At 36.8% G+C, this 24,328-nt stretch overlaps 1 protein-coding gene across 1 annotated transcript in view; it reads right to left on the bottom strand.

The window, feature by feature from the left end:
* Window positions 1-24,328, bottom strand: part of ENPEP (glutamyl aminopeptidase) — a 111,818-nt gene that overhangs the window by 22,208 nt on the left and 65,282 nt on the right. Inside the window, 3 exon segments of the mRNA XM_021001403.2 lie at window positions 5,169-5,224; window positions 5,329-5,462; window positions 11,708-11,784. Coding sequence (XP_020857062.1) covers window positions 5,169-5,224; window positions 5,329-5,462; window positions 11,708-11,784 — 267 coding nt within the window.

Here is a 24,328-nt window from a genome sequence, read left to right as displayed (position 1 = left end):
TAAGGTTCCTGTAAGCTCCACATTTCAGTGATTCTATGTTTCATCAGTTTTGCTGAATTCCCTTTACCTCCCCAACCTTTCAACATTCATGGGACTACTGCCAAGAAACTGGAAGAGAAGTCTTTCCAGTTGCCTGAGTCATCTTCTTTATACATAGTAACTCACTGAGAGATTCACAAGGGCCCTTCAGTTTCATCCCGAAGCAAAAAGAATTGTCTGAAATGTGTTATAAATGGGAATTAAAGTGCTGAGGTTATTATAGTACCTTGTTATTTCAAACAGCCAAGATAATAAACTTTCAAAAAGGTTATCATGGAAACCCGGGGGATGCTTTCCAAAGAAAGTTCTGAAGGGGGTTTTACTGCATGTTTAAAATATGCGCTGGAAGATGAAAGATGCAGAGGAGTTTTACTCTTACCTATCTGCTGGATCTAAATCGGAGTCAGAATAACTTTTCTAAATAGGACTCTATGTGAGTACTGAGACTGGCTAGGCTGGATATGCAAGTTGTTCAGTCATTGCAGTCTTGTCTGACCCCCTTTTTGGGTTTTCCCAGCAGAGGTACAAGAGTGGTTTGCCATTTTTTTCTACAGCTCATTTTATGGATGAGAAAACTGAGGTAAACAGGCTTAAGTGACTTGCCCAGGGTCGCACAGCTAGGAAGTGTCTGAGGCTGGATTTGAACTCAGAAAGATGAGTCTTCCTGACTCCAAGACAATCTGTCCACTGTGCCACTTAGTTGCCCACTAAGACTGGATAATTATTTCTCAAATCTATAATCATAACGCAGGATCTTCCATATCTCTAAATCTATATGCCTTATTTCTAGTAGTTCCTCACATATGACCCTCTCATGGCTGGCATTAACTCCTTCCTCATCTCCATCGCTTACAGTCCCTGGTTTCCTGGAATTCAAGCTTCACCTCTACCCCTTTCTTGATCCATTCCCCCGCCATACTAGCACCTTCTCCCTTACATTACCTTGTATTTGTTTTCTATAAATTAAAAAAAAAATACTTTTATCTGTCTATGTTCCCTTCCCAAAATGAAATATGTTTGTTGGGGCAGGAACTACTTCATTTTTTATCTTAGCATCTCCACTCCCTGGCACAGCACCTGCTACACATGACATGCTTAATAAGTGCTTGAGGGTTAATTGCTAGATTGATTATAGGCAGTAAGTTAGGAATCTTTGGAAAAGACTTGAATTAGACAGGAAGTTACCATAAGGAAATGCTATTTGGGAAGTAATCTTGAACAGGTTGGTACTAATTAGTGTCCTGATGTCTTGCAGACTAACATTTCCCCAAGATCACACTCAGAACCCTAAAGTTAGGTTATATCATCATGATGTTATATCCCTAGACAAAAATGCCTCATGTTCCCTTCTAACTATGAAAAGGAATGAAGGTTACAGTATTGATGATGAAGGAAATGTCCAGTTAATCTCTAGGGTAGCTCAAGCTGGTTTAGTTGCTGCAACAAGGACCCAGTTCCCCAATCCATTGAATGCAGGAAATTGAAGAATCAAGCACTACCTGAACACAAAAAGAATAGAAATGAAGGGCATTGTGTTCCCATTTTATTAAATTATAAAGGTTCTCACTTGGTACCATTGATGCCAAAGGTCTCAGACCCAAACCTGGCAATCAAGAGGGGACACACAAATATATGCTGGTCCATGACTCCCACAATGTGTCAAAGCAAGGTGGGGGCAAGGAATTCATGGCACTGCCTTAAACAGAAGCCTCAGGAGGCTGATGGTGTAAGATAAGCATTTTGCCAATGCCCTTGGTTGCACGCCTTCTGTTTTCCTGCAGAACTCACTGTCATGAGACTCCTGCCTTCAGTTAGCTCCCTACTTTCTCTCTACCCCTTGAACTTTGACAGTCCCAAGAAACTCTTGTTCCTGACCCAGCCTGGCCTCTGGTTTACATTCTCAGTTGAATATGGATTTGGATCTAGGGAAAAACATTTTTTAGGGAAAAAAAATTTTCTTTAAGTCTAGTGATTGTTCTAATAACCAGCAAGTTTTGGATCTGAAATGAGAGCTCTTATTTTTTTAATATGAATCTTTGACTTTGATTTCTTTATTTAAAATCAGTGCGGTAGGAAACTTTCACAGTGTTATGCAAGGTTAGTATTATAAGAAGAGCATGGAATAAACATTGGACCAGAAATCAAGAAACCTCTGTTATAGTCCTGGTTCTGTCATTAGCTAACTATATGACCTTGGACTTCTATATCTTTGCATCTGAGTAGCTCCATACCATACATGAAGGTGTTGAGTGTACTGTTTCTTTAAGGTCCTTTTCATGTAGAGTAGTAAACATCGAAAAGGACAGAAAAGTATTTTTCAGTAAAGTAAGAGATTTAGATTAATTGTTAAAAGATGAAAACTGCTGTCATTTTTACAGATGAATATTTTGATATCTAATGTGAACAGAAAATAATTGTGTTTTAATATAAACTGTTAAATGTATGTATAAAGAAACATCTTTCAGATGGGATTTTGAGGAATTGTGGAAAGGAAATAAATTTATGGGAAAAATTTGAGGACTGATTTCTTTATTAACCATGTGGAGAGAACCCTCACTTATGTGGGAATAGTTTAAAATTGTAAAGGGATTTTAAAAATCTTTTATTATTAAAAACTAGAGAAATGTCAGTGTAAAGAAATATCATTTCAAGGGCAACAAAGAGACAGAATGCCTTGGAGGGATTTAAGAGGAGGAATGAATGGTACCTCCCCTTATTTGTATATACATGTTTTATGACTAAAGAGAGTAAAACTAAGAAAATGAGAAATCATAAACATTTGGAGGCCAAGATATGATTGAAACAAGATTATTGATCTGATAGGAGAAATGTGGGGAGTTACGACTTTTTATGTAAAAGGTAAGACACTGTGGGGCAGCTAGGTGCTGCAGTGGATATAACACTGGCCCTGGAATCAGGAGGACCTGCGTTCAAATCCAGCTCATAACATTCACTAGATATGTGACTCTGGGCAAGCCACTTAACCCCAGTTGCATCCCCCCCTACACACACACACACAAAAGGTAAGTTACTGAGAGTCAGGAGGCTCTCATGAAAGCATGAAACACTGAAGTGTTTAATAGAGGAATAGCAGGGGAATAGTTCAGAGAGAAGAACAGTAGAAGGAGAACCAAAAGAGAAGAGGAGACACAGAAAGGGGACTGAAAAGCTGCTCTCTGGAATTCTGGCATTAGAAGCAGTCAGATGAAAGAAAGCTTCAGCTGAGTGATTTCTGATTGGTCAGAAAGAACTGACTTCATTATCTAAGATCTCTCCTGACAGCTGTAGCATTTCAGCACCATCTAGAGCTGGAGGAAAGGCAAAGATTCTTGTAAGGGTTTATTACTCTGTTTCAACCTCTGGATTGAGAAGGAAACACAGAAGGGCTTTTTCACTACTTCGGTCCTTGGTGAATGGAACTGTACTGCTGTGAGCTCTGTCCTGGTTGAACAGTACAACAAACATCCAGGGTGTAAAGAATAGGTTAGGTTGTTCTGTAAAGACAGACTGATGAGCTTGGCAGCTGTTTGACTGAAGGATACTTGGTCTTTACATTAAGAATTGATACTTTCTATATATCCTTTTAAGGGTGATAGTTAGTGGGGCAGCTAGGTGGCTCAGTGGATAGAGCACCAGCCCTGGAGTCAGGAGGACCTGAGTTCAAATCTGGCTTCAGACACATGGTACTCACTAGCTGTGTGACCCTTGGCAGGTCACTTAGCTTTGATTCTCACACACACACACACACACACACACACACACACACACCACACACACAATAAAATAAAAGATGATGGCCAACTGAAAGAGCTTGTAAAGGCTATTTCTGAATAGAAAAAGGAAGATAATTTTCCAAGTAGTAAGAAGCAACAGTCAAGTAGGGAGTGGAGAAGTAGTTTCATGTGGTACAAACATTCCCAAATAGGGGAGTAACATTGAAGCCTGAAAGTTTGGAATTCAGTTGCCCTAAACACAAGTTTTCCTTCCTCATGTTCCTATAAATATGTGCCCACTCTTCATCATTGCAGTGGGTGCTTTGTGGGAAGAGTGTGATCTAGATTTTCATATGTATATTGTCATGTATTTGATTATTTTTGTATTCACTTTAATATATTGGTATCTATAATGTTATTTCTTTTGCCTTATATAAATGGTAATATTTAAGATCTAAAAGGGTCTTTATTATGTGTAGCTGATTGGGTTGATAGAAAAATAAAACTTATCCCAAAGGTCTTAGTGTATGTTTAAGTTTTTGTTTGTTTGTTTTGTTTTTTTTGGTGAGTCAATTGGGGTTAAGTGACTTTCCCAGGGTCACACAGCTAGTGAGTGTTATGTGTCTGAGGCCAGATTTGAACTCTGGTCCTCCTGATTCCAGGGCGGTGGTCTATCCACTGTACCACCTAGCTGTCCCTCATGTTTAAGTTTTTAGAGCTTAAGATCTCTTTAAGATCTTTGGGACACACTATAAATCTGATGGGTGCTCAATTTATAGAAAATATTGCGGTGGGAAGGTAAAGCATATTTCCTCTTCATAGGTTTACCCTTGGGATTCTGGGAGAATTTGTATGTAAGCACGTACTGGTCATCTGTTGCTGGGAACTTAGCCCTGCTAGTGTGAGAACAGGCTGGAGGAACAAGCAAAATCTAGACAATTATGAAATGTTTCTCAATCACCAAGGTAAGATGTGGAGAAGTCCCAAATAAGACATTATGCAGGTGTTTCTACTTCACTTTAGGCTTTTGACCCTACGTAACACACTTGTCTCATTACACTGTGGGGACAAGGGAGTAGACCACAGCTTTAAAAAAAAAAAAGCTTTTTATCTATGGTGCAAAGGAATTGGATGACATGACCTTGAAGGTTCCCTCCAATTTTAAATTATTTGAAATGAATCAATAATACTGAAGTCTATAATAATCATAGGAACTTAGAGAAGGCAAGGAATCTTGGAGTTGGGGGGAAAATAATGAATTACAGTCATGTCTTTGGTTGATTTAAGCTAAAATAGATGGAATTTATTGAATAACTACTACATTTTTAGGTCCTTTCATGGAAATCATTGGAAAAATGAACACTATCATGAAATGTCTTAAATCATCTAGGTTTTTTTTTTAATAACCAATCCTACCTTGACAGAGCAAAGGCATCATCAAAAAAACTTGCTCGATCACCAGAAGAAAATACCTGGGAAGGAAAGAAGAAAAAAGTAAGGAGTATATGCCTAAATAAAAAAAAAGTAATCATACCCTCAGAACAAAATTAAAACAATTCATCAACTTCTGTCTCACCAAGTGGTTGCTGAGAAGCTGTGTAGCTATTGTGTTCCAAGTTGACACTTCATAATTTACACGATAAAATCCAATATGATCTGGATTTATCTTTGGAAAAGTATTTCCACTGGAATTAGATTCCAAAGTGATTCCTGGATTAATAAATAAAAACTAATGAGAAACATGTTTGCATATATTATAAACACCTAGAAATTAGATCCAGTGGGGAGGAAGAGGAAGGAAGGAAGGAAAGAAGGAAGGAAGGAAGGAAGGAAGGAAGGAAGGAAGGAAGGAAGGAGGTAGATAAGGAGAATACAAGAGAAAGAAAGATGAGAAGGAAGAAGAGAAGGAAAAAGAAGAGAAAAAAATAAGTATATCAATTAACTTTATATCAAGGAGTCAATTCTGATTTTGATCCAAAGCTCTGAGGCTTAACTCTTATTTAGTTGCCTAACTAAATAAATAACTGGAGTGTGTAAGTTGACAAAGAAATACCTAATGTGTATACATGCTCTGTAATATATGGCTTCAACTTCTTGCTAGCAGAAACTGATAACGCTTTTAAAGAGAGGTGGGGGTGGAAACTATGCCTTCTGGGGGCAATCCATACAGTTCTAGTCATAATGAATTAGCCAAATAAAAAATATTCACTGGAACAGCCTAGAAAGGGTGGACATGTGAAAACTTAAAATAATATTATATTTATTAAAATCAACATTCAGATGAATGGAAAAGGGTTTCTGTTAGGGAGAATAAATATTCAAGAAATTAGTATTACACCTAAAATTTGTCAAGGAGGTCTGAAACCATACTCAAATCCAAATATATACAATGATTCTGATTTGAGTAATCCACATTTATTTGTTTATCCTATTATATTCCTTAAAAATAAGTTTTTAACTTCTGTGGGTAATATCATAGGGTTTCTTTAGTAAATTAACAAATTAATATCATAGAATTTCTTTAGTAAATTACCAAATTAATGTCATAGAGTTTCTTTAGTAAGTTACCAAATTAATATCATAGAATTTCTTTAGTAAATTACCAAATTAATATCATAGAATTTCTTTGGTAAGTTACCAAATTAATATCATAGAATTTCATTAGTAAATTACCAAATTAAGTTTCATTCTCGAGTGTTCCAGTTGCTCTGATATACACATTTTAGAAATACATATGGGAGTAAATAAAAGAAAATAGTTTATGTTTTGTCATTATTAAAAATAATTTTGATCAGTCTTTGTCAGGACTTGATCTGTATCCATAAGATTCTAACACTATTTGTAAGTCACCTACCTGTTCTTTTGCTTAGGAGTGCCTTGCCCTATCAAATGTTGTTCTCCATTTTGAAATACCTTTTCCAAACGAAAAAATTGGATTCTTTCCAGGGAGTTCCCAGGTAACTTTACATCTTTCAGAAAAAATGGGAACCTCAAGAATAGGGGTGGGGAACTTGTGGCCTTAAGGCCACATGTGGCCTTCTAAATCCTTAAGAATAAAAAGGATTTGCTCTGTAAAATTTGGATTCAGTCAAAAGGCTGCACTTAAGGGTTTAGAAGGCCACATGTGGCCTTAAGGCTGCAGGTTCTCCACCCCTGATCTACCTGCTCTAGAACTAGTTCTATTTGACAGTAGAACATTTCACTATTTCTATGCCTAGGTAGGAAACAAAATAAAAATAATGACACCTGAAAATGCGTGGTGCATTCTTGAAGGGGTTCCAAGTCTTGAAGTGTTCTTATTGTTCTGTATTTTTCTATTGTAACAAAAGAAAATAGGGGCAGCTAGGTGGTGCAGTGGATAGCGCACTGGCCCTGAAGTCAAGAGGATCTGAGTTCAAATCTCATCTCAGACAAAAACACTCAACATTTACTAGCTGTGTGACCCTGGGCAAGTCACTTAACCCCTATTGCCTAGAAAAAAAAGGAGAGAGAGAGAGAGAGAGAGAGAGAGGAGGAAGCAACTCAAGATCAGGTTGAGTTATCTGAAAGGATATGCAAATCCTTCATTATATGACTCTGCTAAGCTACTTAAAGCATTCTTCCATGGACAACTGCACTGAAAGTCAATAGGAACAGGTAGTAAGGCTTTAGTTATCGACATCCTAATTTCACCTATAAAATGAGAAAAATCACAGTAACCTTGGCAGGGCTTAACTCAATAAGTTTAGAGCATTGTGTAATATCATATTATTAGAGTATATAACACTATATACTATTATTTCAGTGGATTATCAGGTAACTCCCAAACATTGTTGATAATTGTATGGCTTTTTTCCAGAAAAAAATAATGGGTATCTTTCACAAAACGTATTTTACAAAAAAGGACCCAACTGATGCCAGATTCAAAATATGACACTGAAAATGGACTGGCTTGCCGTCAACAATTTGCACACTCATCATAGAGTGCAAAAGGAGAGTAATGTGTAGTTAGGAGGCTTTTGCAATAGTCTAAGTGAGATGTGACGAAAGCCTAGACCAAGGACAGGAGTGTGCTGGTAAATGTTTAACAACCAGGTAAAAAGGTTTGCATGACACACTTTTAAATTTAATCTGACTTGTTAACATTTTCTCCATTATTTTTAAAGTCTAGGCAATCAATAAAACAACAAATCAAGCCCTGATTTGTGCAAGATTTCAAGGTGTAAATGCTCACGGTGAAAAATTTAACAACTGCCTGGCTCTAGCACACCCCTGACTAGAGAAGCTGTGGTATAAGTAGAAAAAAAGGAGGGCATGTTGAGGAGGTGGAATGACTAAGATTCAGCAATTGATTAGATAGGAAGGAAGGAATGAGAGTTAATTAGTGATGATGACCTCCAGGTTGTAAATCTGGGTAAGCAGAAGAATTATATATAGCTAAAGCAGAAGCATTTTGTTAAACATTCAGTAATTGACTCGGTGGGAAAAAAATGTGCTCATGAAACTCTTTTAAACTTTAATCTCCATTATTAATATTGTCTCCATCACTTCCTTAAGTCTAGAGTGATGATCAAGAAGATAATAAAACAAGTTTTTATGTGTAGCATCGGCTGATTTCTGAGTTGTAAATGCTTATGATGAAAATTTGCCAAGCAGCTCTTGTGAGGCTGTGTGAGCTGATTCTAGCATACTTTTGGTCATAAGACTCTTCTGCTGTTGTTCAGTTGTGTCCAACTCTTCATAACCCCACGGACCCTTCTATCCTCCACCATCTCTTGGAGTCTGTCTGAGATCACATTCCATGGCGCTATCTATCCACATCTCCTCCTCTGCCATGCCCTTTTCCTTTTGCCTTCAATCATTCCTAACATCAGGGTCTTTTCCAATGAGTTCTGTTTTCTCATGTGGCCAAAGTATTTAAGCTTCGGCTTTAACATTTGTCCTTCCAATAAAGAGTCAATAGAATTGTAGTGCCCTTCCACCAAAAAACAAGCAAGTTAGGAGGAAGAGGAAGTTTTATGGTTATGTAATAAGTTCCATTCCAGAGAGACTGAGTTTGGGATGCCTATGAGAAATCCAGGCAGAGATACCTAGTAGGCAATTGGAGCATAGGGATATGTTAATGTGGGAGTCATCTACATAGACATGATAATTAGGAGTATATGAGATCACCAAGAGAAAAGTGTAGAGGGACAAGTAGAGAAGGTCCTTTATGTAAGTGTCAAAGCTGTTCAAAACATACCTTCCCAGGCTTTTACACCACCATCCCAACCCCCTAATAGTGCTCTATGATCCAGGGACATTTGCCTCTTTGCTGTTCCTTGAACAAGATATTCTATCTCCCTATGCTAGTCATTTTCTCTGGCTGTCTCCCATGCCTGGAATTCTCTACCTCCTGGCTCCCCTGGTTTCCTTCAATTGCCTGCTAAAATCCCACCTTCTACAGGAAGCCTTTTCCAATCCCTCATAATTCTAGTGTATCCCCTTTGTTGATTACTTTCTATTTATCCTGTATGTAACTTATTTGTACAGAGTTGCTTGCTTGTTGTTTTCCCCATTAAATTGCAAGTTCTTGAGGACAGGGACTATCTTTTACCTTTCTTTGTATCTCAAGCCTTAGCCTGGTACCTGGCATATCGGAGATACTTAATAAACTCTTGGTGACTGACTTAACCTTTCAGTGCCCCGGGCAATATTCCAAGACTAAAAGTGTATAGAAGTAGTGTAGAGTTACAGAGAGTTGTTCACCCAGGAACCCATACCAATGAAATCACCAGTCTAGTAAAAAATTCTGCTGCTCAATTATGTCTGACTCTTCATGACCCCAATTGGGGTTTTCTTGGCAAAGATATTAGAGTGGTTTGCCATTTCCTTCTCCAGATCATTTTACAGATGAGGAAACTGAGGCCAATAGGGTTAAGTGACTTGCCCAGGGTCACACAGCTAGTGTCTGAAGCCAGACTTGAACTCAGGACTCAGGAAGATAAGTCTTCCTGACTCTAGGTCCAGTGCTCTATCCACTGCACCAATTCTTCTAATACCTAATGAAGTAGAAACCTGCTTATCTGGTAGTCAAAGTTCCATTTATAACATAGCCTCAAACTCAGGAGTAAGAGGAAAAAAAGACTGTGAAGGATAAAGAAAATAACTACCACAAGAGACTATTATTACATAACAGAGAGATATAAAGTCACCCACAGCCCTTCCCCCAGAGTCCATGACCTTCAAATTGTATTTAAAAAAAAAAAACTCTAACAGTGTAAAGAGCTTAGTTATTCGGCATCCCAAAGCATTTAGATTTGTGTGGACAATAAATTAGAAGAAGAGAAGGCCACTTGACTTATGTTTGCCTCAGTTTCCTCAACTATAAAATGAGAATAATAATAGCATATACGTCATGTGAGGTTGTTGTGAGGATCAGTGTTGTGAACACGGTGCCTGAGACGTAGTAGGCATTATATTAGTCCTTATTCTCTTCCCTCGCCTTCTCAGAATCACGTTTTTAAATAATTGGAGGAAATGATGAATTTCAGTTAGAGGTTAGTAAAAATAAAGATGTAATCTTTTCCTTCCCCACTTTCCTTTGTCTCCTCCAATCTATCCATGGATTCCTTGAGGATCTGCGAACCCCAGGTTAGGAATCCCTGGAGTACAAGAAGAATCTTGAAGAGATGAAGACAAGCAGTCACAATTCAAATCAACTCCGTACTAGAAGCTTGAGTGATTTTGCTTAGTATCCAGACCAGTTCTCTGTAACTTGTACACTATAAAAATGTCCATCTCTATATTCTTCAGAAGTCCTCACCTTTATTCCTCAGCAAAAGCTCATAAAAAAAAAACCAAACCAACTTATTTTGATTTCATCCCCTAATTTAATCCCCCTCCACTTCCCAACTCAGTCAAAATCAATTGAGAGAATAAATATACACTTGGGGAAAGCATCTCTGAAAGGCATGAGGTAAAGAAGGGATGACTACTTTTTTATGGGATTGCAGGAGAGATCCATGCATTGGATAGGGGATTATGTCAGTGGTCTCTAAAGGCCTTTGTAGTTCTAGGATCACATGATTTTACATTTAGGACTTTGAAGAAACACTATTTCACTCTACTACTTATAGAATGCATTACTCCAAAGCATGACATTAGTATGAAATATAAAGAGATTCCAAAAACACTTTCACAAATTTAGGAATAGTACAGACCTAAATGGCTACTTAGGGAAACTGGTATATATCTGATCTCTAAAGTCCATGTCAGAGAGAATAATCACACCCTGAAGTGGTACATATATGGATATAATGTGGGCAACAGAACATTGGACTGGAAGGACCAGGAAGGAATCTGACCCAGTAGGGCAATTTCTATATTCCTATGAAGAAGAAAGAAAAGCAGGGTGCCTGGATGATCAGCCTTGGATAATTGCAAGTTTTCCATAGCTATACTCTGGATCAAAAGATGAAAATTTCAATTAGTAACAAATATTTCATTGTACATTTCATCTTGGTTTTATGATTTGGTGATAGTTTCAAATATTAAACTCATTTCTTCCTACTACATAGATTACAAAACTTGAAACTAGATGCAAATTGCAAAGTTAGACAAAATGCAATTATTTTGTCTGTTTACGTTAGTGACAAAAATAACCAAACACCAATAACAACCCTGTGCCATGTGACATGAAATTATCTCAGTTGTTTGTTATCAGAAATGACAACTAAGAAAGTTTATTCAGAAAATGTTTTGGATTCATTGTGCCACTTTTTGTGGGCCACACATTTGGCCAACACTGTTTATTACCATGTCAGAAAGGAGCATCCAAAAATGAAAATGCTCCTTTTATTCAAACAAATATTTAAAACAATCACCAAATCACTTAAGGTCTTTTACACATATTTGCTTAAAACACCAGAAATAATTAATTCACTTATCCACACTCTTTCTACTTTTATAAAATCAGATCATTAGATAACATTTACCTTCCGTGTCTGACACATTGTAGAATACATTATTGATGTCCCCTTCAGACCATTTAATTGGAATATTCCATTTGTAACTAAAAATTGAAAAAAAGAAAAGAAAAGAAAACCTTGAGTTGTGATTTCAAAGAATCAAGAGAAGTTTTAGAAATTAAGATTAAAAACTTTAAAAATCAACATTTTCAACCTATTTGCCTCAGGGTTAATATCTTTGGAAAAGACAGACAATAAAGCACAGATATGAAATTATATTTACAATTCTGTTTTGTTGTATGTGTTATCTGACTGACCATAAGTCATTTTATTTCTCCATCTATAGTGAGGGGATAATACTTCCCACAAAAAACAAAAAATGGGATTGAAGATTGCTAGGATGTTTTGAATAAAATACTTTATGCTTTTGGGAGAAAGGTACCCTTTTAGATTAGCTAGATATATGCTTACATGCAAACACACATTTCTTTAAAGTTATTGTTTCATTCAAGGAATTCAAGATGCTCTAGAAAAATCTATATCTTACCCTCATGGTATCCCGTGAGGAAATGAAAACATTCTCTAAACACTGAAATTAAAGCCTCAAATTTCATACTCCAGGAAATAGGCAAAGAAAAAACTAACAATATAGCAAAAATACACAGAGAAAAAAAAAAGAAAAAAAGTTCAAAGGAAGACACAGACTGAGCAATTTTGTGACTAGTTTATTAAATTTAATATACACTTCAAAACAACATACACTTCAAAAACTAAAACTGTACCCTATCAGAAGGTCATATTTTCATAAATAATCATCTTTTGTTCCTTTCATAATGAAATGTTTGTTCATTGATGATTAAGTTCATGTTAGAAAAGAAAAATTTTAAATAGACAAGCATAATTTTAAACTATACTATGTGATTCCAAATCATGTGAAATTAGTGCATCGCACAGAAATTTTTTTTAAAACCCTAAAGTAATTAAGAACAAATGTTAATTAAGTGATTGCTATGTACCAGGAACTGTGCAACTGTTCGTTTGTTTTTAGTGAAATTACAGTCATCCTAGCAGACCCAGCTTAGCCTGAGTGAATAGATCCCATTAGATATGGTTAAAAAAAAAGAAAGACAACAAGAAGAAAAAAAAACAAGCTTTGTTTACAGTTGAAAACTAAAAGGTCTGAGGTCTTGAATCCATGACATTTCCTGTTTCTTGATCATGAAATTTGTGCTTTATAAATATTATCTCACTTGATCCTAACAACAAACCTGGAAGATAGGTGCTATTATATGCCATCTTACAGTTTTGAGGAAACTGACGCAGACAAAGTAAATGACTTGCCCAGAATCATATACCTAGTAAATGAGTATCTGAATACGAATTCAGATCTTCCTGATTCTATGCCCTATGCTCTATCCACTGTGTCACTTGGATGCCTAACGAATTAGTTAGGTCATTTTGGAGGATGTAAAAATTGGCTATTTTAAGATATTTACCATTTGGTGGTACCAGTTTGCTTCAGTCTCTGCATTTCTACAAAGTCAAAAATAGCCATTTAAAAGAGATTCTTAGACTGGTCTAAAATTTAACAAAAATTTGGCTTTGTTTTATGTTTGTTTGTTTTTTTTAATATATAATTATAGGGGCAGCTAGGTGGTACAGTGGGTGGAGCATCAGCCTTGGAGTCAGGAGTTCAAATCTGACCTCAGACACTTGACATTTACTAGCTGTGTGACCCTGAACAAGTCACTGAACCCCAATTGCCACATATATATACACACATAATTATAAAACACTTTCTAAAAGAGTACAGAGGGGTAACTTTCATTTTTCCATAACTAGCAGGAAAATCCAGGCATAAAAAAGTTACCCAATTAAGGGAGCAATGTCATTTTGCTACCTTCTATTAGAAAGCCATCTTTTTTTTTTATTTATGAAAACATTTTCAAAGGATTTATCTATGGGCAGTTTTTATTAGCCCAATGCATATAAAGTACTTTATAATTCTAAACATACCTTATGCCAGTTATCAGTCTGATTGTCATTGTCATCTTATTTTATTCTTCCCACCTTTATATTTGATGGAAATCCAGTGAAAATGTTCCCTGAACAATCATGATTCTTCTATTCTTTTACGAATAGTGTTCAGTGAATTACTGTGTAGATGGATAAAATGATTGATTTGTGTATTGAATAACTGGGTTGAGGTGACAGGCTCATCTGAATCTTTCACATTCACTGAAAACCTCATCAGTATTACCCTAGCAGCAGACAGGAAGAGGGGATAAGATGTACTTTCCTGGTCCCAGGTGCCTTTGAATTTTTTGATCACTTATCTATGGTTTTAAAGCTTTTTATTACACTGAATGCTGTAAGTTATTTAGTTTGGCAACATTCATTCACTAATTTTTACATTTTTGGAGGGTCAATGTTTTGTCCCAGTAATGATGAACAATAATTTTCATCTGTGATGACGTTTTAGTTCTACTACAACTTTTCTGCAAGTTATACTCTAGATCAAAAGATGAAAATTTCGAATACTAACAAATAGCACTTATATTGTACATTTCGTCTTGGTTATATGATTTGGTGATAGTTTCAAATATTAATCAAAGATTTTAGAACTAATTTCTTCCTACTATATAGATTATAAAACTTGGAACTAGATGCAAATTTAGACAAAATGCAATTTTTATCTGTCTACCTTAGTGACAAAAAAAATCAAACGCTAGCAACAGCCCTGTGCCATGTGACATGAAATTATCTCAGTTGTTTGTTATCAGAAATGATAGCTAAGGAAGTGTATTCAGAAAGTGCGTTGGAGTCATTGTCCCACTTTTTGTGGGCCGCAGTGGATAGAACATCGGCCCTGGGATCAGGAAGACCTGAGTTTGAATCAGGTCTTAAATGCTAGTAGCTGTGTGACTCTGGACAAATCTGCCTCAGTTTTTTCAACTGTTAAATGGAGATAATGATATCACTTATCTCTTGGGGTCGTTGAGAGGGTCAAATGAAATAATATTTGGAAATCACTGAGCACAGTGCATATACTCAGTGCTTTAAAATGTTTGTTCTCTCAATGATGAAGGAGGGAAGGGAGTTTGGTAGACAATTTGGAACTCAAATGGTAAAAAATTAAACTCAAAATTTGTTTTTACATGTAATTGGAAAAAAATAAAACATTAAAATTCAAAAAATGTTTAAAATGTTTGTTTCCTCACCCCCCCTATTCTTAAATATTTATGGATTAGCTATATATCTGGGTGCTATGGGCAATTTCCCAGCCTATAATAATGATCTAGTTCCAACAGAGTTTATTGGTTGAGTTGTCTGAGATATTTTGAGGTCGGAAGATACTGAATAGTATGTAGCTTTCTCATGTCATCTTATAAAAAAAGAGTTAGCTTCTGACATATATATCTATCCCCCAGGACATGTCTTGTTACTTACTGCCTGCACTGAAGTATTACATGGTTTCTGACATTTCTTTATATAATCTATACCAATCATTTAGTCTTGATTTCTGAAGGATAATGTATGTAATTGCTGGTGGTGGTAACCTCATCCTAAATTGTCACCATATACCTCTCTTCGAGATTCTATGATTCTTTTTTAAAATTTATTTACTATTTTATTTTTCCCCAGTTACATGTAAAAAAAATTTTTATATTCATTTTAAAAACTTTGATTCCCAAATTCTCCCTCCTTCCCTCCCTCCCCAGATTCTATGATTCTTTTAGAGAACTGATTGACAGGCCAGAAATCTCACACAACCATTTCACCTTTAGCTGTTTTGTTCCCTTTTTGATTTCTTCAGTGAAAGCCAATAACGATTTCTTAACCGCCTTTTAGCCTTACTTTCTGTGAATTCACCTTGCCACTGCTCCCATCCGTTTGATGTTCATGTGGCTAAAATGAAGAACTCTTTGTCACTACCAGCAGTTTTTCACCTACTCATTTAGTGGCTTATGGCTATAGGACATCTACAGTCAGTTCTCCTTAGGAAGAGTGGCTTTAAGATGTAGTTTACTATCTAACTTGAACCACGTTGAGCCTTAAAGAAGGAGCCATCTGTGTATTAAATCCAAAGGTCATGATAACACAAACTGCTAGCAATTACATAATAGATAACTTTTTATGGCACTTTAAAGATTACAAAAGGGGCAGGTAGATTGGTGCAGTGGATAGAGCACTGGACTTGGAATTAAAAGGACTCATCTTCACGTATTCAAATTACTAGCTGTGTGACCCTGAACAAGTCACTTAACCTTGTTGGCCTCAGTTTCCTTATCTGTAAAATGAGCTGGAGTAGGAAATGGCAAACCAAATCCAGTACCTTTGCCAAGAAAATCCCAAATGAGGTCCCAAAGAGTCAGAGACAACTGAAAACAACTGAACAACAAAAGACTCCGTCCACAGTATCAATATCATTAGATCCTGAAAACATTCTGTGACCAAACATTATTAAACCCATTTTACAGATGAACTGATGATGCTCAGCAAGGTTAAATAACTTACTCATTATCATGTATCTAGTAAGTGGATTCAAAGCCACATCTCTCTTCTTTCTTCTCTATTACATTGCCTTGTGAATTTCAGGAATACGATAAAGCTAAAATTTCATTCAGTTTTATACCTGCAGAATTGTATTGGAATTGGAATTAACTGGACGAGATAAGTAAAATAAAGGAAATGACAAACTATCTTCTGGGTTAATTGGATGGCAGAGGCATCGCTGGATGGAAGCTCCTTAATATTACAGGCTGACTGCTTTTGTATTTGTATCATCAGTGTTCAGCACAGTGCCGTATTACATACAGTAGGTGCTTAATAAAGACTTGACATATCCTTTAGTTGTATATGTGACTTTCCCAACTGAGAACTATGTAGCTCCTAAGCCCCCACCCTACCTTAGCCCCCAATAATGGAGTCATAGATAGAATGTTGCACTTGGAGTCAGGAAGATCTGGACTCAAGTTTATTTCTCATACTTAAAGTTTGTATGACTGTGGGCAAATCATAACCTCCCTGCTTCAGTTTCTTTCCTGGGGAAATGAGAGTATTGGATTAGATGACCTCTAAGATAACTTCCAGCCCTAAATCTGTGATCCTGTATTTCATTTTTGGAAATAGGAGAAATGGGTTTTACCCTCTTTGAGTAGAAAGATTAGATATTTCCTTTTTTGACCTATGTTTATGATGGAAACATACAGCCTGAGAACTGGTCCCACAATGTAAATATAATCATTTGATTTCTTTTTAATGTTGACATTGAGAAAAATGATGTAAATTTAGAAAAAGGAAATTTCAAACAATCTTTCTGTGATTGTATAATCTACTATCTGGCTGAAACACAAACACATTTCTGAGATAATTATCTTTTATGGTGTTAGGGAGGGGATATTGGGAAGGGGACAAAATTCTGGAGCATAAACTTGGCCCATTGCTTTCCTGGCTCCATGGGTGAACGAGCATTCCCTAAGCATTCGCATGGTTCCCATCAAGGAGAAAAATTTTTCCTCCCAGTACAGATTGTTTTATCACCAGTGCTCCCCAGAGGAATTGGCTGCATCACTTCTAAAATGGCTAGGGTTTCCAAAATCATGGCAGAAATTCTTGGCATTCTCAAGAAGGGGAGAAAGATAGGCATGATGGATGCCTTGTTCTCTTGCCCCCTCATTCCCACTTCCTGAAGCATAGTCAGCCCCATGGTTAAACATATTCTCTGTTATCCAGGATTATGCTAGACTGAATAGATTAACTAGCAATGAGAACAATAGATGTGAGACTACTCTTCACCTATCAGGAACGCATATATGGTGGCCCTATTTTTTTTAATTCATGCACAGATCAGTCAATTAACAAACATTTATTAAGCCCTTACTTCAGGACAGGTACTGTGCTAAGTAGAGGGGATACAATGAAAGGTAAGAACATGGTCAGAGCCCTCAGGGGACTCACGCTCTAATGAGTGAAACAGCACGGAAACAGCTATGTATATGCAAGACATACAGTTTTAATAAGGAGTAATGTCAATTAATCAATCAATAAATGTTTATTAAATGCCTGCTATGTACCAGGCACTACGGTGAGTGCTGGGGAAACAAAGAGGCAAAATACAGTCCCTGTCCTCAGGACACTTAAAATTTAATAATTTGAAGAGAAGGCACTAGAAATCAATTCAGGAGCTTAATGATTAGCCAAGGCGGGAAGGATTTGTGACTTTTGGCATAATAGTTCTTCTTTTCTCCTAACAACTGTAAAATGAATATATGTACGCATTAATGAAGTATAAATAAATGTTGGCAAATGTCCTCAACAGCAGAGAACAATTAGTAAATTCATGAATTTCCATTTGTAAAATTTAAATGGTGACAAAAGTTTAAATGGTAATATACTATGAAAGTATTGACTGTGTCTGGCTTTTAGTGTGTGCAACCAAACCTACCACAAAATCTATCTGCTTGTGTATTCTGTTTTTGAGATATGGTCAAGAGGATTCTTTCTGGGGCTGTACTGGACCTATGACTTCACCGACATAGGAAACTGCTGGTTGAGGAAGCTCCCTTCACCAATGCAATTCAGCAGCTTCCCTGTGAATTATTACCATAGAGAGAGGCTTAGAATGCTGAAAGGCTAAGATACTTGTCTAGGGTCACATAGCCTGTGTGTGTTTTGAATTCGAACTGAGGTCTTCTTGACTTCCAAAACCCATGCTACCTTAATCTCTCATGGTCTCAGGTAACTGTCTCTAAAACCATAAGAGGCATATGGCCCAGTGGGATGAATGAATGAATGAATGAATTCAAATCCTGCCCAAGACACCTACCTATAGGTGGATTACTCTAGGAAAATCTGAGTTTCTTCATCTATAAAATAAGGTAATTGCACCTGATGGTCACTCAATAAGAATTTATTAGCACCTACTATATACCAGGCACTAAGCTAGGTGCTGGGGATACAAAAAAAGGTAAAAGACAGTTCTTGCTTTCAAGGAGCTCACAATATAACTAATGGAGGAAATAACATGCAACAGTTATGTACAAGCAAGCTATATCCAAGATAAATAGAAAATAATGAACAGAAGATAGAAATTAGATTTAAGAGGGTTTGGGAAAGGCTTCCTTATAGAAGGTGAAATTTTGGCTGGGACGTGAAGGAAGCCTCCAAGATTCTTTCCAGTTTCGAATCAATAATTTTATGTTGCAGGGCATTTGGTAAAGGGAGTTTCCTCAGCTGGGGTTTCTTGCCAATGAAATCACAAGTTGGAACTCACAAAACTGCCTATTACAAATTATGACCTCTTCGAACACAATTAACTTGCTTCTGGGGAAGTGTTAACAGAGAGTAATTAATGAATTTATTATATTACCACTGTTTATATATGTTTCTTTGCTAATACTGTATCAGTGATGACAGTTAAATAAGCAGATATTTCAATGAGAATATATGAAAACAACCCAATGGGGAACAGAAGAACAAATTAGAACATGTTGTTGTTAAGTCATTTCAGTCTTGTCCAACTCTCCATGACCACATTTGGGGTTTTCTTGGCAGAGATTCTGGAGTGCTTTGCCATTTCCTTCTCCAGATCATTTTACAGATTAGGAAACTGAGGCAAACAGGGTTAAGTGACTTACCCAGGGTTACACAATGAGGTCTGATTTGAAACTCAGGAAGATGAGTCTTCCTGACTCCAGGCCCAGCACTCTATCCACCACCTATCAGTATACTAGCAACTTTTGATGCAGGCAAAAGTCATCAGTTAAACTATTAGATTAAGGCTTGATGTGTCAACATAGACATAACAGTGTTGTTCATTATCCATTATAAATGTCCACAGATTTTACTGATATCTAAAATATCACTCCTATTAAGTTTGGAGAAAAAAGAAACTTTTAATAGCAGCCCTTTTGTTCTTTGTTATGACACCACTAACTAAAAATAACCCAGTGAAAGTTAAGATCTTTTCATGTTACACTTCACTGGTTCAGGGGATCTGTAATTTGCAGCTTTCCTGTATGGTCTCTACTGGTATCGTTTGAAATCTCTCTATTGTACAATTTAGTGGATGGCCTTTGGAAATTGCTGTGCCTGAAAAATTCATCTCCCCACGCCCAACTTACGTGGTAACCTCTTTGAACTTCCTAGGATGGTCCACAGGCAATAGACAGTCAATCTACTACAGGGTACTCACAGTCTTTTTCAGCTTGGTAGGGCCATCTAGAATTTCTATTTCATAGGAATGATCTTTAAGAATACAGGGTCACCTCCACATCACAAAGTATTAGAATACCACAGTAGAAGTTTTAATGTCATTCAATCAATCAATAAGTATTTGTTAAGCATTGTGTTAGGGCCTGAGGATAAAGACATAGAAAAAAAAATTGCTTTTCTTAAGGAACTTATATTCAATAGGAATCATTGATCTGTTCAAATCTCATTTATTTTCATCCAAAAAGACAAATATCATAATTTTAAAAGTTATTAGCTGTTAGGGTGAACTAAAGGACTTCACTTTCTCTTTTTAAAAAATAGACAATCTCTGAGATAATTTCCACTTATAATATCCTCGTTAAAAAATTATTCTTTCCACAGACAAAGCAACTCAGTAATGTACTACCAAAAATCATTCTGGAACTGAAGGACAAGGATAGCAAGAGGACTTTTGGTCGTGGCGAAGTATATGTCATGAAACAGACAAGCACTGATTGTTCTAACGTATTTGATGAAATTAGGAAAGGAAGGAATGCTTTGTTGAAGGTTTGCAGTTGACCTTCAGAATGGGGAAAATGGACGTGCAGAAAAGCTTAAATTTCCAGATTAAAAGTGATCTCACTGATTCTGGTTGGAAACCAATGCTAATGTATTTCCAGTGAGAAAATTGGGCTGGAAAATAATAGTGATGGTTCTCATCAGACTTCTAGGCATGGCAAGTATTGACTTTGCTGATAAGTGCTGATTGAAGCGACATACGCCCCTGAAACAGTCTAAAGAAAATGAAAACAATGTATGAATGTTAGCAATTAAAGGCAGATGTTAGAGAAAAAATGTAAATGTTGACATGGTTCCATATCCTAAGCCTTGATAAAACAAAAATTGATTAGAGAGTCCTTTGAAGGGAAGATTAGTTATAGATGTGATGGTATAAAATTGAATTCAGTGAATAATGAAAATTCAGAACTCAGAACCAAGTAGATGTCCATGGAATGTGTGTTGACTCCCCTTCTGTGTGAGTGTGTGCTCTGTGTGAAAGAGTCCTTAACATTCAGGTAGGGAGAAGAGGGAAGAAACTGAATGTAGTTTCTAGTTCTGGTTCTGGGACTAGGGAAAGCAGCTGTGATTAAAATGCAAAGTGCTCCAGCTTGAGAGTCTAGACTAGGCTAATAACGGGTTCTGTGATCTTGGACAAAGATGAATCTCAGTTTCTTCATCTGCAAAAAGAGGGGATTTAAGCAGATGATCTCAAAGGAGGCGACTAGATGACCTGTACATAGAGCACTGGACCTGGGATAAGGAGGATCAGAGTTCAAATCCTGCCTCAGACATTAACTAGTCACTTAGCCACTGTCTGCCTCAGTTTCCTCAATGGTAAAATGAAGTAATAATAGCACTTACTTCTTGTGATTATTGTTAGGATCAAATGAGATAATATTTGTAAAGCAGTTTCCAAAACTTCAGGCATTATATAAATGAAGGCACTAACTAGATTCCTCTGGGAATAGTAGATTCTTTATCATCATCATCATCATCATCATCATCATTGCTGTTGTTGTTATTAATGGTGGTGTTATTTGTTATTTATTATCAAGGGTACTTCCCAGCTTTTCTATTTTTTAGAAGAAGAATCATGTTGGCTAAAAGACTATCCGCTCTTTGTGTTGCATCTAGATTAGGAAAGGGTTTAACATTAATGACATGAAAGCAATGCAAAATAACAAGAAACTCTGCTCCTATGATGATGCTTTGCTAGAAAAAATGAAAAATGTTGCTAGGAACTAACTATCCAAAATCTGTAATATGGCCAACCTAATTTGTGTGAGCATGAAACAGCAATTATAAATGGGCCTAAAATATGCTATTGACAGGGGAATCACATAAATCATTGACATAGTTATGCTGATTTTACTGCTGATAGATATGTGAATAGAAAGTTGAATTATCACTTAAAAACAAGTCAGACCTATGTTTATGTTATAGTGTATGTATAATCAGAAGGAAAAAAATAAAAGTAACTTAACTGCCATACCCATCCTTTTCCAAAAGGGGGAAAAAAATAAGATTAGGCATAATTATACATTAGTAACCCCTGAGTTATATATTTCCTTCGTTATATTAGAGTGAACTGCCAATTTTCTAAAATTGAAGGGTAAAATAATACTATGTCATTTATACTTCAGCAAGTTGTTACTATGAGATTTCCCTGTATTGGATGATCATATATTTACAGCCAAATGAAGAATCTTCAGCCAATCTTGTCCAACCTCATCATTTTACAGATGAGAAACCTGAGGCTCAGAGAAGTTAAGTGATTTACCCAGGGCCACACAGCTTATCAGTGTCAGAAGTAGGACTTGAATCTGGGTCATCCTGGCTGTCAGTCTAGCCTGCTACTGGAGACTTCACACAGCCTCCCATTACTGGGATGGGGTGGAGCATGAGGGCTAAGCAGCCACTCCATTACCACAGTAACAAGAACACAATTGGCTCTAGTCAAGTTTCTTATGAAGTGCCTACTACGTGCTAGCAACTGCAGATGCAAAAGAAACAGTGCCCTCAAAGAGCTACTATATGGTTATTCCAATTCCGTAGAACGATACCAGTTAGATGCTCTGTGAGTAGTGGGTTTCATAGTTGTGCGTTTGTTTTTCTTGCCATCTTGAAACTACAGAGCAGTGAACCATGCTAATAATTATGGTTTCAAAACACTGTAGTTGGGTTCTCTACTGTTCATGTGATTTAGTCTCTAGAACAATCAATTGGGAATTGGAAATAGGACGACTACTTTTCTCCTCCTTCTCCCATTTAAGGAATCTTAATAATCCCCATAAAGAAACTTTAGTCATTTGCAAACCATCTGTGCCTCTCTTCCACTCAGGCTGAGAATTTTTCAAGTGAAATTATTCTCTAAGACTCTGTCTCTTCAAATTCCCTAGGAATTGTTTATGCTCCAGTTGGCTATTAGGGCACAATAATAATCCATGAAAAATATGAGTTGAGTGGATATGATTAAGCAATCATCACATTCACAAGGCTGTCATCCAAATACTTTGTGCTGATTCTGAAGATGGAGGAAACCAAAGCCTAGCAAAAGTTAAATCAAGAAAGCTCGACAGAATGCACCATCACTGAAATAATTTCCTATTTGGGTGGGTTTGAAGAAAATCAGATAATTCTGTTTACTGTCATCTAAGTTATTTTTCTTTTCCCTTTCTTTAACCTGAATGGAAGAATTAATCTATGTATTCCATTGGAACTATATTATGCTGTGAAATTACAGGGCTTCAGCTCCCCTTCACACTCTCACTCCCCCAGCAGGATTTAGTTAAAGCTTATGTAAGCAAGAAGCTCTATGAAATTTTAGAAGTCCAACGACTTTTCTATAATGCTAATGTGTTTATTTTGAATGGACTTCAATTTATTCTGTCAATTTTTTCTGAGGAATCCAGACACTTTCTTTAAACATCTAAAGAGTAGTTCTGGATTTGGAGGACCTAGGGTCAAATGGGACTTTGCCACTTTCTGCATGAATGTGGGCCAGTCACTTAACCTCACCTGGCCTCAGCTTCCTCATCAGTTAAAATAAGTGGGTTGAACTAGATGAATTCTGAGATCCTACTTGCTTTGTTGGCTATTCAGGAAAGCAAGCAAATATCAAAGAAACAGAGACTCTTTGCCAGCTTCTTATTCTTTCTAGATGCAAAATAGAATTCACGTGGACTTTTTAGACAAAGCTAGAAATATTATGCTGGAGCTAACAAAGTCTTTAGTTCTAGCACTAGAACTTAGTCAATAATGTTCCTTACTGCTTCTGGTCTCCCAAGCAAAGGAAAAAAAAAAAGAAAAGAAAGAACAAAGATTGTGAGCTTTGAGGTCCCAGCCAGCTGGGGTCTTGGTTTTGGTTGAGTTCATTGTTGGTCACTTCAATCATTTCAGGGGGCATGGTAGGGGAGCTAATATTAACAGCCCCCAAAAGGGTCCATCTTTAAGACCCTCCTACTCAGGCTTCATTAATAAAATATATCAATGAATAGTGGAGATCCCCTGGGGACCATTTCCCAATGTAACAGTTTGTTGTTCAGTCATGTCTACCCCACTTGGAAATTTTCTTGCAAAGATATTGGAGTGGTTTGCCATTTCCTTCTTCAGTTCATTTTACAGATGAAGAAAGTGAGGCAAACAGGCTTAAGTCACTTATCTAGGGTCACATACCTAGTAAGTATCTGAGGCCGAATTTGAACTCAGATTTTCCTGACTTCAGGCCAGGAACTCTATTCACTGTGCCAAGCAGCTGCCCCTCCACCACCTGGCTATGATAATATCCATTAATAATTTCTCCCCATGGGTTGTCCAATTCGTTCCTATGGAAGTCAATGGTCACAAACGTCATTATTTCTGAAGGCTCATAAAAGTTTAGGTAACTGTTCC

This window comes from Phascolarctos cinereus, unplaced genomic scaffold (assembly GCF_003287225.1).
Source record: "Phascolarctos cinereus isolate Bilbo 61053 unplaced genomic scaffold, phaCin_HiC Scaffold_9;HRSCAF=440, whole genome shotgun sequence".
Classification (NCBI taxonomy): domain Eukaryota; kingdom Metazoa; phylum Chordata; class Mammalia; order Diprotodontia; family Phascolarctidae; genus Phascolarctos; species Phascolarctos cinereus.
The sequence above is the reverse complement of the archived record's forward strand: the minus strand, read 5'-3'. Positions and strand labels throughout refer to the sequence as shown.